The 17,507-nt window shown below is 54.2% G+C and overlaps 7 protein-coding genes across 7 annotated transcripts; 3 read left to right on the forward strand and 4 right to left on the reverse strand.

The window, feature by feature from the left end:
• Positions 1-886: 886 nt before the first annotated feature.
• J4E79_008394 (uncharacterized protein) lies at positions 887-1,504 on the reverse strand (the record flags this gene model as incomplete). Its single annotated transcript, XM_049357251.1, has 2 exons — positions 887-1,248; positions 1,447-1,504. 2 exons carry the CDS (start codon positions 1,502-1,504, stop codon positions 887-889), a joined length of 420 nt encoding a protein of 139 aa, XP_049208149.1.
• A 4,841-nt stretch (positions 1,505-6,345) lies between these two features.
• Positions 6,346-9,188, forward strand: J4E79_008395 (uncharacterized protein; the record flags this gene model as incomplete). Its single annotated transcript, XM_049357252.1, has 3 exons — positions 6,346-6,457; positions 6,507-8,871; positions 8,918-9,188. The coding sequence occupies 3 exons, from the start codon at positions 6,346-6,348 to the stop codon at positions 9,186-9,188; spliced, it is 2,748 nt and encodes a 915-aa protein (XP_049208150.1).
• Positions 9,189-10,047: 859 nt separating this feature from the next.
• Positions 10,048-11,069, forward strand: J4E79_008396 (uncharacterized protein; the record flags this gene model as incomplete). Its single annotated transcript, XM_049357253.1, has 4 exons — positions 10,048-10,054; positions 10,110-10,255; positions 10,307-10,765; positions 10,824-11,069. 4 exons carry the CDS (start codon positions 10,048-10,050, stop codon positions 11,067-11,069), a joined length of 858 nt encoding a protein of 285 aa, XP_049208151.1.
• Positions 11,070-11,857: 788 nt separating this feature from the next.
• J4E79_008397 (uncharacterized protein) lies at positions 11,858-13,277 on the reverse strand (the record flags this gene model as incomplete). Its single annotated transcript, XM_049357254.1, has 2 exons — positions 11,858-12,969; positions 13,019-13,277. 2 exons carry the CDS (start codon positions 13,275-13,277, stop codon positions 11,858-11,860), a joined length of 1,371 nt encoding a protein of 456 aa, XP_049208152.1.
• A 315-nt stretch (positions 13,278-13,592) lies between these two features.
• On the forward strand, positions 13,593-14,291 carry J4E79_008398 (uncharacterized protein; the record flags this gene model as incomplete). The annotated part of the gene is made up of 3 exons (XM_049357255.1): positions 13,593-13,610; positions 13,723-14,027; positions 14,129-14,291. 3 exons carry the CDS (start codon positions 13,593-13,595, stop codon positions 14,289-14,291), a joined length of 486 nt encoding a protein of 161 aa, XP_049208153.1.
• Positions 14,292-14,818: 527 nt separating this feature from the next.
• Positions 14,819-15,627, reverse strand: J4E79_008399 (uncharacterized protein; the record flags this gene model as incomplete). The annotated part of the gene is made up of 2 exons (XM_049357256.1): positions 14,819-15,310; positions 15,436-15,627. 2 exons carry the CDS (start codon positions 15,625-15,627, stop codon positions 14,819-14,821), a joined length of 684 nt encoding a protein of 227 aa, XP_049208154.1.
• Positions 15,628-15,964: 337 nt separating this feature from the next.
• J4E79_008400 (uncharacterized protein) lies at positions 15,965-17,329 on the reverse strand (the record flags this gene model as incomplete). The annotated part of the gene is made up of 1 exon (XM_049357257.1): positions 15,965-17,329. The coding sequence occupies one exon, from the start codon at positions 17,327-17,329 to the stop codon at positions 15,965-15,967; it is 1,365 nt and encodes a 454-aa protein (XP_049208155.1).
• Between the last annotated feature and the right edge of the window lie 178 nt (positions 17,330-17,507).

Consider the following 17,507-nt stretch of genomic DNA (forward strand, 5'->3'; position numbering starts at 1 on the left):
GATGGAGGAGCGGCGGACTGCGTTGATAGCGTACCGAGCCATCGGATACCGGAGTTGAGCGCGACTGGAATGGGTTGTTAGTTCACCACGTTGATAGAGGGCGGCTCGTATGTGGTGGTGTGCTCGTCAGAATCGGCAGTTGGAAGTGACACATTCGCTCGGAACACCTTTCCTGGGACTTGCATGGCGATACTGCAGTGTAAGGCTTCGTGAAGGTGCATTCAGACCATGCGCATGACGCTGTCTTGATGGAACAGTAGAATGATGAGTGCCCCGCTGTGGGTGGTTGTCCCGGTTTGCAAATCCCCCGCGCATGACGCTTGCCTCTTGCCGAAGACCCTTTATGGGCGGAATACCAGCATCGTCCTATCAAAGCATTTCGCGAGGTCTAAAATAACTGACTGCCGATGGTGCTAACGAGAGGAGAAAAGCAAGTATTAGTGCGCAAATCGTATGTAAGCGGTGAAGGGACTGTATGAATGCTGGGATCGGCCATGTGATGATGTAATACTTGGGCACTCTCAGGCCGTTAGAAGACGCCTGCGTAGTATGCATGGACGCCCAATCAACACACTATCGTGATGAGAAAGCACGCTATCTCGAAAGAATGGCATTGCAGCCGCATCGAAAAGCTGATTAGCCAAGCATGGCAGTCAGTAGGATGATCAAGCAACTGAATACCATTGTGCTAGTTAGGTTAGACAATGTTGAAAATCATAGAAAGAGACACCAACTCCTCCGCCCACAGACCAAAAGCCTTGCAATTCCGGGGATATCATGAACCGTAAAAGAGAAACCGAAAGCCTCATCGACTACTCCAGGTAGGCAGCGCATCATACACGACTACAATGTACCATGATGTCGTTGACCGCTGAACAGGTCAGACTTATTTCTTGCCCAACTTGTTCAACAAATCCTTGCCCTTGCCGAGCAGGCCCTTGCCGTTGTCCTCGCGCTTCTCGTCCTCGCTCTTGCGCTTAGCCTCGGCGCTCTTTCGCTGCGCGGGTTGTCCATCACCGATAATGTTGGCGGCACCTCCACGACCGTAGTGCTTGGGTCCTTGTGGCTCTGGGTGCGGCTTGCTTTCGACGTCTTGGGCAGCGCGCGCAAGGTCAGGACGCTCGGGGTCGTTGCGCGCCATGTTTCCAGTTCCACCTCGGCCCGTGGTGTAGGTGTTGGACTTGAGGGTTGGGGTAACGAGATCTTCTGGCTTGGGGTAGTTGGTAGGGTCGTCCTTTGCGATGTTGCCTGCAAACGTCAGTGGTCGCTCGGACGCAGAAGCTGGTGAACAATCGCAGGCACTCCAAGGGCTGCTTTGGCTATGCGACAGAGGGAGGGAGTCTTTGCGCGCTGGTGTGCGCTGCAAAGACATACAGACCCAGCCGTTCCACTGCAAGCGTCGCGGAGTCGCGCTTCACGTCTGGAGGAAAGTATAGGTAGGCTTACCAGCACCTCCGCGCCCGTGCGACGCAACACGCTGGTACTCGTTCGGTCGAGTGGTCATCCTGGGCGAATTGTTGTTGAAGTGAGCTTTGGGAGCACGATCGGTAGCAGGCTGCTGTTGTGGGAGTGTGTTCGCTGGCGCAAACCGTTAAGTCGCGGCGGTTACTTGGGTACAAAGCGTCAAGGTGAGAGAGATTGAACAAGGCCCAAGTGATGACGCGATGGCAGTCACAACACTTCTTATATTGACCGTGCTCTTGGCTCTTCCGTGAGCAGCAAGCCAGGCGCAAGGACAAGACTTTCAAGGACTGTGCTCCGTTTTGCGCGCCAGAAGGAATCGTGGTCGCTGAAGACCTTGGTGACAAGCACCAGTCGCCTGCTCGCGCCTGGGCACGACGCGCCGGTGGTGCTCATTCTGGTTGACTAGGCGGCACGTTGCTTTCTGAGCCGTGAAAATCTCCATGCTGTGCGCGTGCGTGACTCTGTTTTTGGGTTTCTGTGACTAACGTCTAGTTGCTGCTGCGGGGTCCATAAGCCGAGCACTATGGGCGGGAGAACGTCATGCTCGAGTCGAAAGACGAGATCTGGGAGTCGGTAGCGAGGTCATCAGGAATTTTAAGGATGTACAAAAAGCTGCCTGGAGGTTTGCTTACGACGCGAATGCGCGCATATATGATACAGGCACCCACGGGGAGCAGAAGCAAGCATGTAGGCGCGTGCACGCGGTGCAGTAATCTCATTATCTATGCCAAGGCTTGGGCGAGGCAGCGTGGGGTAGAGATGCAGATACGCGAGCGAACACCCACAATCCCATCAACGTGAACCTTTCTTCCTCACAGCCCAATTTCATTGCGCAAGATATTTTCGAACTTGAAGTTGTGCGATTGTCATAGCCACGGAGTGTGGCTACTCATTATCTACTCTATGATACATGTCGTATGGAAGCGAATCCAATAATGCATCGACGCAATGCCCATCTATCTCGCCTGGAAGGCACCAAACGAAAACCCGGCTATGAAGTAGCCCTGCTTTCTATGAAAACGCCGTCTATATCCCCAGAAAGCAACCGTTGCCATGTCCATTGCACAGTCTCTTATTGTACAGTAAAAGAAGACCCCAAACGCCCAAGATGCAATTGATGTTACAGAATAATGTCGAAGTCGATGTCGAAGTAGGAAATGGTGTACCGGAAGGACGATGCGATGTTGCTGCTAGTTCAGGGCCAAAGCCGCGAATAGCATGTGAAGGAGTCGTTGGTGTTGTAGCTGTTTACATCGATCCGGGTTTGTTTGGGAGTAACGACGGAGAGATGAAGTCGATTTGTTCAGCTGAATGAAGGGAAGGAGGTATGATCTGGTCCATGTTAGTTTGAGAATGGGCATGGTACAAAGCAGTGGACATACCAAGTCAACTCCAAGGTCATTAGCCACCATCGCGAGGTTGGGGTTCTGTTCCTGCCATGGAAAGCAACATTGATGATGATAGTCTTGCGCCTGGGTTTGGTGCTCCGCCGTCTCGAGGTTGAGGGTCGGCGTAGGAGGGGTTGTTGTTTTGCTCAAGAAGTGCCATGGTGGTGTGGTAGTTGTATATGGATTTGAGTTGGGGTTGGGGCTGAGATGGCTTGCTGATAGGCGTGGCTAAAGGTTGCGGGCTGTGGTTCGTGTAAGGTATGCAGGCAGAGTCAAGGTTGAGATGTGGTTGATGAGGTTTTAAGCCTTTGGAGGCGTTTGTATTGTCTATAAATCTATCCTGAGGCCTGTCGTAGTGCCTCAATGCCCGCCAGGAACAGGCAATGACTGCCTTCTTTCAGGCTGTGACGCAGCGAGAGTTGAGATTAATCCGCTCCGGTGATTCAATTGCTTGTCAAAAGAACCATGACTGCGCCACTGGAGAGGAAATTGAAAATGCTCATTGGGTGTGACCTGAGATACAAGGCGATTTCCAGGCTGCCTTCCTTCTAGCGTGCTTCCAGAAGGCTAACAGCCCTGTCTACCTCGATGGTGACTCCTTTAGTCACCGCCGTTTAGCAGCAGAGCCACGGTGTTGAAGCCGAATGACGGGCCAGGGCCCAATCTCCAGGCAGAAAAGCGGCCAGTGGATACCGAAAATGGTGAACTGACGTTCGGTGCCTAGTAGGGCTGGGTGAAGTTTGTGGGCACATGGGTTGCACAGCCGCAGCCTTAGAGCCACACCGCGGCGGGGCGCACACAAGGCACCCACAGGCAACTTCGCGGTTTGGCCTCTTGGATAAGTAGCAGCCCCAGGTCCTCCAAGTCGCCTCGGTCGTGTCGTTGATGACTCCTGTGCCTGTACTGCTCACCGGAGCAAACACAGCCCGGAGCAGCATTCTCCCGATCGGTCGTTGCTGTGGTGCTGCGCCTCGTGGAGCGATCTCAGCGATAGCGCGTCTTGGACCGAGCAGGGAGGACGGGGGCCAGGGGAAGGACAGCCGGATCGCGAGACAAAAGCGACGCGGTTGCACTGCAACATGCTGAGCAGCTTTTTTCCATGGCAATAAGGAATGCGAAATCGGTTTTCGAAACAGAACGTATGGTGCGCCAGCCGAGATGCAGGAGGTGGGTGGTGGTTGATTGGTGGTGAAGGCGCAGCCTTTCTTTCATTTGTCGGCCTGGGTAAGCGGCTTTCCTGATGTGGCTGTTAGCGATGGAACTCCAGGACCATTCTTTTGGGAAACACTTACGGCCACCATCACCAGGCTGACCATTGCCGGGGTTCTTGGGTTTGTACATCGCGGAGACCATGTTGTCGGATTTGGCTGTGATAATGTTGTACGGGCGGTGTTCAGATTGGTGCAGGTGTGCTTAAGAGTGGGTAGAGGTGAGACTTTGTGTGAGACTTTAAAGATTCGCAAACGTTGTTTTGTATGGTAGCGGTGCAACAGGAGTGTCAGTACTTGTGACAGTGGACCGATAGCTGGGACATATATATTTAACTTCTGAAGTCATGGTCCTCCAGTAACTCATGATACTGACGTCTACCTTGGCCGTGTCCTCCATGATCCACGGGGCAACGGACGGGCCATCAGAGGGCACCCAGTACGTGGCCCTTCGGTGCGTATGGCAGGCACAGCCAACTGGAAGTGAAGCAATCGCACATTGCTTCTCTGGGATGACTCTTGGACGGCGTCTGAAAGGGGATGGAACAGGACAAAGCTGTCACCCCCACAATTCAGTGTGAAACAGCCAATCGTGGATCCGCCTCGCTGACCCGGTGTCTCAAAGAATCGTCGACAAGCCTGGCATCCGTGCCTGAATAACATAAGCTGTCGCGCCTATGTGAGGAAGGTCCTGGGGGACTAGAAGCTGCGGAAGCCGAACCCATTCGCTGCTTCACTCTCGCCATCCCTGCGCATCGAGGCCCGAGACCCAGCAGCACCCCTTCACAACCTTTCATAAGGTGTTTCTAGATGCCTTCTAGGTGCTTCGCCGAACAGCCGTTATGCCGTCATAGGACAGCGCGTCACCGCGTCTCAGGCCACGCGCGGTCCACCAGAGCCGCATGCGCTGGCGACACAAGATCACGAGGTTCCCGGATGCTGCTCCCAGACACGCTGTCACGTTCAAACGAGCCACGCCGCCAGTGCGCGCTAGGTCTGGATCGGTCGGCCCGCTCTCGGAGACGCAGGTACAGGCCTGGAGGGTGCGCCTACTGACGTCTCGAGAGCCTTCGTCAGCCAGAGAGACGGCCAGCCAGGGCTCCGTTTCATCCCTTTTGCGGATGACACCTGGGCAGAGAGCTGGACCTGTGGCCGTGGACAAGACTGGGAAGTTTACGCGTTCCCAGTGGCCACGCCCTCCTTCGGTGCCCGGCTGCGCCCCAGCGCCCTTTACCAATCATCGACACATTGGAAAACCGCGCAGTTGCTGCGACAACATGTCTGGGAAAGCCCTACAGGTCGCCCTGCAGTGCCCCTCAGAGAAGGACTCTATAGTAGCCTTTTGCCTGCTGAAGGACTCCTTGCCTTGGCTTCAAAGTAACACGAACAGAGCCTCCAAGGTCCTCCTGAGATCGCCACTCAGCATGCGCTGCACAGCCAGAGGACACAAAGTCTGAGTCGAGCACGAAGGACTACGGAAGTCCTCTGGTCCCAGGGGCTATAACCTTTCGGGTACCACGCGCGCCTCATCTTACAATAGCAACCAGATCTGAGACGATCTCAACTGAGAAAACCTTGGCTGGCGAGACTTTGAGTTGGTTTGGGTAATTCCAGACGCGCCGCTTGGCTGTAACTCGTGATTTGGGTTGCGCTTGCCGATGCACGTGTTGGACGTTAGCCAGACTGAAGTCTATCCTCAGAGACACTCATCTCGCGGAGGAGGGTTAACCACCCTCTATGCGCGCATCTGCGATCGATGCACAGCGACGCGCGTGTGCCGTCATGAAATGTCCGAGTTGAGAATGCCATGGTCTGCACAGTGCATTGGGCTCGCCTCAGAAGAAGCTTCATCTCTACGGCTTTACTTGCTAGTCAGTGCATCGCCATAGGGTTATGCATCCTCAGGTACAATTGTGGCGGTCGCGCATCGGTGCCTTGTTGCTTTCACACTTTGCGCGTGTTGATCTGGTCGCGTGCATGCCCAACACAATGCCTTGGAGCGTAATGGCCATCAACACCAGTGTTACAGTATTCAGAGGAGAGGTTGACAGTGAATGTAGTCGACGCAGCCTTGCTTGCGTCATGTGTAGATTCTAGTTGCCGGGCGATCAATCTTGCGCCATGTTGGATCTACGAGACCCTGCCGCCAGCCGCCAGCGGTCACTGCTCCACCCTGCCAAAAGCTCCCCGCAGCCACCACGCGCGAAGCATCGCTGGACCCCGATAATGGGAAAACACACGCACTCGCATACAACCACCACAGTCTCTATCGTGATATCTGAACCATGGCGACCAAGTCCAACTTTAAGCGGGCGGTGCCCCCGACACAGCCGTCCGTCCTCGCGTCGCTGAGAACCACGCAGTTGGTGCATGATTCCAAAGCTGTATTACCAGCCGGTAGGGAGACAGTGCCATACGAAGACCTGCGTCTGACGAAACAACGTAGAGCTCATCAATGCCATCCTCGACTACCTACCCGTCGCCGATATGTTCAGCTTCGCGCGCACCTCGAGACGCATGCGCGAGATGGTATACGACGATACCAGGTGGATTCAAAGACTTCGGAGCATGGGCTGCTGGAACGAAGCCGAAGCCAAACAACGATTCGAGGAATCCATGCGGAAAAAGCTCGAGGCACAAAAAGCGGAGGAGGCCCGGAGGTCTGGTGTGGCACTCAATGGCAGCACCAACGGGATGCCTCTGGGGGATGACGTACCTGGCAAGACAAGCATGACACTGTTCGATGCCACCATAGAGGAAGCTATGCTGCGGAAGTCTCAGGAACACCGAAGTAGACCTCGCGCTACCACGCTGGACAAGGGCTTCAATGACATGACATTGTCACCTTCCGGAACGTTGGCACAAAGCTCGTACGCGGTGGATCCGCAGGCAGCTGTCAAGGTCCTTGCGGATGTACGCTCGATTCGAGGCATGGCGCGGCAAGAGTACGGCAAAGTCTACGGGGCGCTGGCCCCGTTCTACTACGACTTGGAGAGGTCAAGAAGTCATACAGACCCTATTCTATTTCGGACCTACCGCGATCCCGAGCAACAGGCTCAGATGCTGGCGCAGCTCAAGATATTTGCAAAAAGTGATTATGCGCAAGGATGGAGCCAGCGCGAGGAGAAACTAGACACGATGACTGGCATCTTCGAAAATGCTGTACTCCGAGAGTTTGAGCAAGGCTATGCAGACAAAGACTTTGACGGACGTATGAAGAGATTTGCTACCGTCCTTGTGGCTCTAAACGGCGGCGCGGCATGTTTGGACTCTTTTATTCACAATCACCCTTTGATGTTGGAGAAAGAGAAGCTCGGTGACCCTGCAGATTGCCTACGCAACGAAGTGCTGACACTGGAACCATCCCATGAGTTTTTCAGAGGACTGGCAAGTGCGCTCAACGAAGAAGCAGACATTATCGATCGTGTCTTTCCCCCCACTGTCGACGTGCTACAAACCTTCTTTGAGCGCGTTGCGGATGACGTCATCGCCGAATATCTCACGACTTTGTTCGACGAGGCTCACGATGTAAGCATCGAAGCATACCTGAAAGCCGTTGCGGGGCTCTATGAGCAAGCCCTACAACTTGCAGTCTCATTACATCCTACCAACGCATCGAAGCCCGATTTCCGCGAAGAGGCCATGCGCATCGTGTCTCGTTGCTTTGAGCAACACATTGACCTTTACCTACAAGAGGAATTAGATTACTTCAAGCGAAAGTCAGCTGCAGAGGTCGACCTGTGGGAGAAGCGTTTAATGGAAGAAGAGCAGAGCACCGAAACCTTATACATGGCCAATGTCAACAGGAAAGCTGTTAAACAAGACTTTCTATCCTCCTTCAAGAAGGTGGTCATGATGCCTGTCAATGTACTCCCAACTATTGGCGGCTCTAGTGCTAGCAAGCCCAACGATAGCGTAACTGGCATGAACGGCACTAATACTTTGGACCCTACCTCAAGACTCGGTACTCCTCTCTCTGGTGAACGGTCGCCTACACCGCGAATCGAAGCCCCAACCACTGAACTTGCCGCCAAGGCAGCAATCATGAACTCGCGTTTAGAGGGCATCCGATCGCTGTTTAGTATCGAAGTGGCGCTGAACCTGACACACATGGCCAAGTCCGGGTTGGAAAGAGCCGCGCGATTTGTTAGACTTGGTGGCCAATCTGGGGAAGAGGCGAAGGAACAATCTGAGCAGATCTTTATCAACCTAGTCCAGATTCTCGGCAACCGCCATATGAAGTTGGGTTTCGACAAGGCTGTCAGTCATTTGGCTGACTACAAGCCGCGAGAAGTCGCGGATCATAGCAAAGAAGGAGTTGCGCCACTGGTAGCATTTTTGGAACTGGTCAACGTTGGCGACTTGATCCAACAGATGGTTGAGGTGTTCTATCTCCAGGAGCTTGTGGCTGCCAATTTGACCGACCGCGACGATTTCCTCAGCCTTGCCGCAAAGGAGAAGAAGCGCTTTGAGGCTATGTTGGACGAACGTGTAGCTGCAGGTCTCAACAAGGGTATCGATGTGCTGATGGACGAAGTGGAGTATCTCTGCGGCACTACACAACACCCATCCGACTTCAATCCTCCCGTTGGGCCCAACGGGCAGGTGCAGATGTCCGACATTGGACCTAGCCAGACGGCAACGAAGATTGTGGAAGTTGTTTCGTCACACACAAACATGCTCATCGGCAGCACAGACAAGAATGTCCTGGATGTCTTCAACCAAGAAGTTGGTGTGCGCTTGTTCACTGCTCTCTGCAAGCACTTGAAACGCCAGAGAATCAGTGTGGATGGCGCCATCAAACTCATCAGGTATGACACATGATCCGTAGACCTAGACATGAACTAATCCCAGCAGTGACATGAATGCATACAACGCGTACATTGTATCGCTGCGCAACAAGCCCCTTATGCAGTACTTCGCCGCGCTTCGCGAACTCTCTCAGATATATCTCATCGACGCAAAGGAAGCGAAAGAGATCGCTACCATTATTGCCGACACGGACCGGTATCATGGCATATTCCGAGCAGAAGAAGTGTATGAGTTTGCGGAGAGGAGAGCGGACTGGTATCAAATTAAGAGCGCGGTGGAAAAGCAGATGTATGGAGTAGGCTGTCTGGTTATGTGAAGTTGTTGGCGGCTTCAACCATGGAAGTGGCGTCGAGTCGAATGGTTCCAAGGTTGAAAGCGAGGCTGTTGGACCCCGACTAGTGGCATACATAGATTACCGCATTTGGCATGGAAACCAACAAATACGCAGCTTGCAGCTTGTGCAGGCGATGCGATGCATGACGGAAAACCTATGTCTCTGACAATTGCGCGTGCAAGCACTGTGAGGGCCAACAAGAGTGTCGGGATTGCTTTTCTTTGTCGGATCGAACTACTTAGATGGTCGTGGTTCCCAGCCTCCATCGGCGTACCTGAGCTAGACGGCGCCCGTGCATTCGACTTCACACCTCATCGCGCATACTGCAACGATCCATGAACCTTAGTTCTGTTCACCTGCCCCGTTCATCTCCACGACAGCACCCACGCTCCGCTGCAACCCTTTTCTAAATTTGAGCCTCTTCCCACACGAGATTGCTGTCGCTTGCCCGTGACTGCACCCCACTACGGAACTACCCTTTTGAGGCGCCTGACCTACTTGGCTGCCCGGGCACCTGCGCTGGCCCTCTCTCACCCGTCTTGGAGTTTATTGCGCGACGACGCTTGCCGATCGCTACGTGAGAGCCTGGCGACATTCCCGCCCTACGCGACGCTCTCTACGTATCTTCTGCATCCATCCACATCATAGGTCCCATTGGTGGTTCCGCGACCCTGGTACCAACCGCGGTTCTTTGCACGACATAGCCACCACGAACATCGCAGCTGCATCGGAGCTCCGCGATAATTTGTGGTTTGGAGACTGCTCCCAGCGGCGACCACCTCTCTACCTACAGCGTCTACCTTTGCAACTTCTTGCTGTCGAGACTTGAAATATCGCAGCCATGGCAGGTACGTGCCCGCTTGCCGTCTGCTACGCGTATGTCTACATTCTAACGTGTCACAGCAGACCCTCTCCCCGCCGAAGTGCAAGCTTCCTACTCGGTCATTATCGACGAAATCCTACGCGCCAGCGACATCAACACCATCAGCGCAAAGCGCATACGGAAAGGATTACAAGAGAGAGTCGAGGATGACCTTTCACAGCAGAAGGTTTGAAGCTCAATATCACATACAGCGGCATATACTGAGACTCGCAAATAGGACCAGATTACCGTGCTCATTATGCAGCGGTTTGACAAATTCAACAACGAGCAGAATGGCGGATCCGAGGTTTCTGAACCTATACCCACAGTCGAGAACGGCGCAAAGGCCTCGAATGACGATACCTCCGACGTCTCCCACAACAAGCGATCGCCGCCCGATGACGAGTCAGCGCTGTCTGAGGTCGAAGATGTTGCGCCTCCTAAGAAGAAGGTCAAGAAGACCAAGGTCAAGGACGAGGATGACGATGCTGCATTCGCGGCGAGATTACAGGCTGAGGAGAATGCGCGCATGGGTAGGGCGACACGCGGCGGGAACACAAAGCGGAAAGTAGCTGCGCCGAAGAAGACCAAGACCAAGAAGAAGAGCTCGACCAGGATCAAGGATGAAGACGACAGCGACATCGCATCAGGTAGTGGAGGCGAGAAGAAGAGCCCGAGCCGGAAAGGAGGTTTCCATGTAAGTCAACCTCATCTAGTCTACATCATCACCCCAAGCCAAAGCTAACCACACCCAGAAACCCATGGCTCTCTCACCAGCCCTCTCCGAACTCCTCGGCGAAACCCAGCTCTCGCGCCCCCAGACCGTTAAGAAGATATGGGAGTACGTCAAGGAGCGCGAGCTACAAGACCCGGACGACAGGCGCCAAATCCGCTGTGACGATGCCATGCGGGCAGTCTTCAAACAGGACCGCGTCCACATGTTCACCATGAACAAGATTCTTAACCAGAATCTCTACGCCGTAGACGAGGTCGTCGAATGATCCGCCTGGTCCATCAACTCATCATACTTTGAACTCCACGCTTTCCGACGCATGCATGTCCGGCAAGCGGAAGAGCAAGTAAATCTAATCTACACAACCACATACTGCATCCCACAAACCCCACATCCGTCCTCTTATCACGACAATATCACGAACATCCGTATCCATCCGCGACAGTCACCCGTCGTCATCGTTTTCCTCAGTCTCACTTGATTCCAGCAGCATGGCGCATTTACGGTGTTTTCCTCCTTCTTGGTTTCCAGAAGCGCGCATCTTGGCCCCCTCCCTTTGTGTAGGGACTGGGGTACATGGGGTCTTTCTTCATACTATTGTCTTTGCGTAACCTTTTCCTTGAACCAAAAGAGAAACTGGATGGATGGCTTGGTTGGGGAAGGGAAGGCAGAATGGGTATATGCTTGATAAAGACAGGGGCAAATGGTTGGTGGGACTAGGGGAAGGGTCGCTTCCTCTGGTCGACGACGTTTGCTACATCTTAATGAAATGCTATTATCAAATGGACAGTCCGTTGTCGGTGTTTTTACATTGGTGGTATATGACTTGATGTGTAGTAGTGACAGTGAAACGTGGGATGTTCAATACAAGTACAATCATGCTATGTATTATGCATAGTAAGCCACCGTGATAGCATGTAGACCCAAATAATCATTCGCGTATAAAGCAAAAGGTATCCAATACCGGTACTCCGCAACCCATTAACAGTACAATGACGAACAAAGTGGCCATCCGCAGGCACTTTGATACACCACTTCCAAATACCCCACAACGGTCTAGAAACCTTCAGGGAGTTGAAGCTGGAAATTCTCGTGGTCTTCATCGAGTGGATCCTCACCGTGTAGCTGCGTGTTGAAGCTGTTCATCCACGCATCATCGTCCTCGTCGTCGGAGCGCGACAGAAGCAACAACTCCATTTCACGCTCTACATCTTCAGCTGTGCGGCGGTGCTGCTCTTCCTCTGGAGGTGTGACGAGTGTGGCATTGGTGGAAGTTGAGCTGCAGCGAGACACTGGGCCGCGACCTCGCATGGTACCAGTGTTTGTGCTGGCACTGCGGATATGCGTCGTGGAGGCGGGTCGGGGGCCAGCGGAGAAAGGAGCGGGCTTGGTGACATTGGAGAGAGGCTTGCGGGCAGCTGGGGCTGCGCGTCCGGCGCGGCCTTGGGCGTAGCCGATGGTGCTCTTGGAGGCTGCTATGGCGGATGCTTGACGGGATGCTGTGAGCTCAGTGGGCGTCTTTGCTCCCTTCCTGCCAGCGACTAGTCCAGTGGGTACACGCGACTTCACAGCTGCAGTGGGAGCAGCGTAGCTTGGCTTGGACGGTGGAGAGAGTGCGGCGGCAGCAGATCTGGCTCGCATGGTCGATGGTCCGGTGGCCGCCTTTCTGAGGGCAGCAGGTGCCTTGGGAGCCTCCTTCTTGGGCTCCTTGATACCGTAGTACTCCTTCGTCTCCGCATCGTCCTTGGCCATCTGCGCCGCGAGTATCTTATCCATCTGCTCATCACGCTTCTTCCGACCCTGCTCTATCTCCTCCTCGAACTTGCGCTGCTCACGCGTCCTTCCGTCGTCCTCAATTGGGTTGTGGTAGGCTTGCCAAATGCCGCGGACCATGTCCTGGTTACTGAGTTTGGGCATGGTCCAGTTCTTGGGTAGGTATTCTTCCATGTCATCTTCGAGCGGGACTTCCTTGGGGGGCATGTATTCGATCTCAGGCACGTCATCTTCGGACTCTTGCGCGACTTCCGGCTGGTGGACCTTGACTTTGGGGCGGCGCAGGCGAGGGCTGAGTTTCTGCGTCTTTGCGGAGGAGAGAGGCGCTGGGGTTCCAAAGGGCCTTGATTTGGCGTTGGTCGTCTTCATGCCCAGCGGCGCGCGCGTGCGCGGACCTAGACACGTCAGTTGTTGTCTTGCGCAGTCTGTCATCTCTTCTCTTACCGGCTGGCGTCACAAAGGCATTCTGGTCGATCTTGCCGCCCTTGTTGGTGGTGAAGAGCTCGTTTCCCTTGCCCTTGGTCTGCAGGACCGACTTGCCCGCTTTGCCCACGGCATTTTCGTCGTTGAGGGGGATCTTGAAAGGCGTCTTGGGGGCTTTGTTGTTGAAGCCCTTGAGGCCGGCATTGAGCGACTTTCCCGCCGCGCCGGCGTGCAGATGGCGGACGGTGTTCTCCTGGTCGTTTGCTGCGAGGGTAGCCATTCTGGGCGTTACATTGAGCGAGTCGTGTGGCTATCTCTATCGGGTTATGGCGATGATGGCATGCGACGCTCGCGGCCAGTGTTTACGGCCGGTTGCTAGGGCGGCAGCAAAGAGGGTCTGGGCTTCGCACAGGGTCCGGGCGGAGGTAGCGCCTGCCCGCATTATCAGCTTGCCCATCCGCTTGCAGGAGACAATTCTTACAACAAAGCACCACCGACCGTACCACATCCCTACATAAGCTGCAGCTCCTTTGCTCTCCTCACCTGCAAACACCACACAAACACCTGTCGCCCGCACACCACACCTCTCGCAGCTATGGATCAGATCAAGAAGGTGAGTCCACGCATACCCCGCCAATCCCCTTTCTTTGGTACCCAGTCCACAGCCGACGCCACAATGCACGCCTGTCGTACCAAAGCAGCCGCTGACATGACGTTCTGCACAGCGCATGGAAGCTCTCCGCGTCGAGGCGGATGAGAGCAGCGCCAAAGCCGAGGAGTACAAGGCCAAGATCAAGCAGCTCGAGTCGGAGACGACACAGAAGGAGCAGGAGATCACGTCGCTGACGCACAAGAACTCCGTTCTCGAGAGCGAGGTGGAGAAGCTTGAGGGGCAAGTCAAGGTCCACAAGGACGAAGCTGGTGCAGGTGCTCAGGCCGGCACCCAAGCCGAGAGCCTCCAGCGCAAGATCCAAGTTCTCGAGGAAGAAGCTGAGGAATCGGACAGGACTATCCGCGAGCTCAACGAGAAGTACGTTCATTCACCCTCTGATGCTGTTGCTGTTCCCCTTTCCTATCTACCCTCCACGCTTCCGGCCCCTGATCTGCAGCCACTGACACGTCACCCTCCAGGCTCCGCCAAACCGACGTCAAGTCCGGCCACTACGAACGCAAAGTCCAAGCCCTCGAGCAGTCCCGCGACCAGTGGGAAACCAAGTACGAAGAGATGGCCAAGAAATACGCCGACACCAAGAAGGAGCTCGACGACTTTGTCAAGGAGATCGGTAACATCTGATCTCGCTGTCGTCTCTCTTTTGCGGTTGTTGACTGTATCTAGTCGAGTTCTGAGTCGAGCTTCGATATCGTCCCTCTGCGGATGCCGATTTCGAGCGCGTGCGACAAGAGGAACGGTCTGTGGTGGAGGATGATTACTACGACATGCAGTGGAGCTTGGAGAAGAGGCAGATTTCACATTACATTCCCCCGTACCCCCTACCCTACCCTAAACCCCTATATATCTGTTTCCTTCCTGCGGCTGCTTGCTGGGCGGGCCTTCGCTTTAGATAATCCCTGAGCGAATACATTGTTGGCGGTTCCTGACACACCTTTGTCTTTGGTACTCACATGTGCTTTGCCAGGTTTGACCAAGGAGCGGTGTACGACCCACTGCAGTTATGCACTGGAATAATGCTAGATTTGTGCAAAACACGACCAGAGCAGCGCACCAACATGCGGGGTTCAGCTTGACTTCGTGAAGGGGTATCATTGTCTTAAGATGTATAGTCACTAGCTTTCTTTCCAACAAGCAACACAACCACCCGTTTACTTGTTCTCCCTGGCCTCCTTCTGCTTCCTCTTCTTCATGCCCTGCTTCATGCGCTCCGCCTTTCTCTCCGTCTTGGTCTCATACCTAAACTTCTTCTTCTTCTTCTTTGGCCTCTCGCTATTCTTCGGCCACGCCTTTGTCCACACCCGCTTCTTGTTCTCTTCCTCCGCCTTTTTCCTCTCCTCGTCTGCTTTCCTCTTTGCGGCAGCCTCTTCGTCCTCTTGCCCCTGTGTTGAAAACCCGGCTTTGGATATGCCCACGCTTTCTATGGTGACGGTTGTGTATTTGTCCTCATCGACGTACTCGTCTTCCTGGTTTATAGGCTCTGGTTCTTGGAAGCCTGTGAATTCTTCCTCGTCATCGTCGTCGTCATCGTTGGCGGATGTTTCGCCTGCTTCGCTGAGGTCGAGGTCGCCGTTCGCTTGCTTGACGAGTCGGTTTACTTCTTCGACGTGTCTCTCTAGGTCAACTTTGCGCTGTTCTCGGAGCTGGATTTTAGGGTATCGTTAGCCTCTGTACCGGTCTGAATACAACCCAGAGCTGCGCCTGTGACATAAGACGAACGTCTTTGTCGCGCAACCTTAGAGATGGGACGTCGCAATCGTGTGCTTACCTCGCGCCTGAACCTCAGCTTCTCCTCCTTCTCTCTCTTCGCGTTCTCCTCTTGTGCATGCTTTATCCGCGCAAGTTTGCGCTTGTGGAACCCGGTGAGGTATTCTTCGCGCGCCGAAAAGTCAAACTCGATCTTTTCGGGGACTGCGACGGCGATTTTGCGCTTCTTCGATGGCGGCGGCGCGTTCCTCATGATTGCAGCCTGAGTTGAGTGCAATCTGGAATGTGGGGCTCGGCGTGATTTGGCTCGTTGCTGTCGCTAGATGTTCGCAGAGAATGGTGTCGGAGTTTGGGAAAATTACCTGGCTGACAGGGATCTGGGAGTCCAGGTGGGGCCGAGGTCTTTTGGCGCTACGCCGTCTGGGGACTACCATGAACCCTGGAAGGCAGCCTTGGAGGATCGTGATGTGATTACAATCTACTTGCATTCCGATCAACTGAGATTTAATTGTTCTAGAATCATGATGACTGGGAAGGTCCTTCGCAGCCTTAAACAGTGATGCGCGCTGGGTATGGCGACTCCCATGTGTCTATGCATCTATCTGCGTTCTTTCACCAGCCAGGCCAATGCTTTCTTGTGAGGGAGCATTTGCACCATTGGATTCTTTGTCTAGTCCTAGAATCTTCCTCCGCCACGAAAGCGATTCTAGGTGCTTCTTCGCCTTGTGCGTGATACACAGAGCCGGGTCAACGTCCTGAAGGCCAGTCTCTCCAAACATGGCAAGAACCATGAGGCCTAGGAAAGAATGATACATGTCGGGTGGGTCTCCTGTGACTTTGCCGAATCCTCCCACGAGATGTTGCGTCTTATCTAGTAACCACTTCCGGATCGGTTGCCGATCGACAATATCTAGATAACCGAGGAGTTGTAAGGGCGTGCAGGTCCAGTAAGCATAGCATGTATCTGCTACCTTGTTACATCGACCATTCACTCCAACCCACTCGAGTTCGAAGTGAATGTGAGGCCGTCCTTTTGTGTTGGTTTTTGCCTGTACTGATGGGTAGGCGCCCAGCTTGACAAACGTATGCGCGTCATGGCAGGTTTCTGACGTATCTGTCTCGTCATTCATAGTATCCAAGCCGTCGTCCTCGTCTAGAGTCAGCGTCTGCCGTGAGACGAGCCAGTGCAGCGTCTTTGGGACGTCGGTTACTCCGCGGATGACACCGTCCGGTTTTTGTGATGGAGGTAAGGGCAGACGATCCAAGAAAGCCAGGGCAGCGATGGCGCAGCAGGTGAAGCCCGCATGCGCTTCATGGTAGGGCGATTCCGAGATGCCTCCGTCGTAGCACTCTGCTTGTTGGACACACGTGACGAAGTTGTCAACATCGATATCTGGAATACCCTCACACGGTCCCTCGAGGTTGCCTCGAAGTATCCATCTGATAGCTGTAGCCATGTAGCCGAATCTTGAGTCGTTGCCGCCATGTACATCATCGCCATCGCCCAAAGTCTCTCCAAAGCTACCCTCGGGTCTCTGCATCTTGACCAGCCATGTCAAGATCTCCTTTCTCTTGACCCTCTCCAGATCATCCCCCAGCACGACCAGCGTCAAGAGGGCAAAGAAAGTTCCAGGAATATGGGCAGGGTCCCAGTTCTTGTTTTCTTCGCTTCTGAGCTCGCCGTAGTTGGACCCTGGCCACGGGCGAAAGCCACCTTCAGGCAGTTGGCAGCTGTAGACCCATTCGATGTGCCCGTGGCGCTCCTCGGCTGACAAAGCAGCGTCTAAATCTCCCAGAATGTCGAGAGCGGACACGGTGAAAAGGGCCAATAGCATGCGGTTGGAGTCATTGCTGGTGTAGAAGTGCGGCAGCAGAGTCTTCAGGTTCCGCCGCCAGTACTTGATGTGGCGGGCATAGTTGAGTTGTGTGTTGGCATCAAAGGCAGCTGGAGCCATGATAGGGAGAAGAGGTGCGTGGACCCGGGGGCGTTTGCCGAGCGAGATCTCGGTCCCGCTGCGAGGCGTGAGTTTTGATGGCGGGGCTGACCTGGACGGCCAAGGCGAATGTTTGCGCAGAGTATGTAAGACGGATGAATGATTAGCGGAGCCTTGACTTTCTCCTGAATGGGCCTGT

Source organism: Alternaria viburni, assembly GCF_023758015.1.
Source record: "Alternaria viburni strain BMP 2772 chromosome Unknown scaffold_20, whole genome shotgun sequence".
Taxonomy (NCBI): Eukaryota; Fungi; Ascomycota; class Dothideomycetes; order Pleosporales; family Pleosporaceae; genus Alternaria; species Alternaria viburni.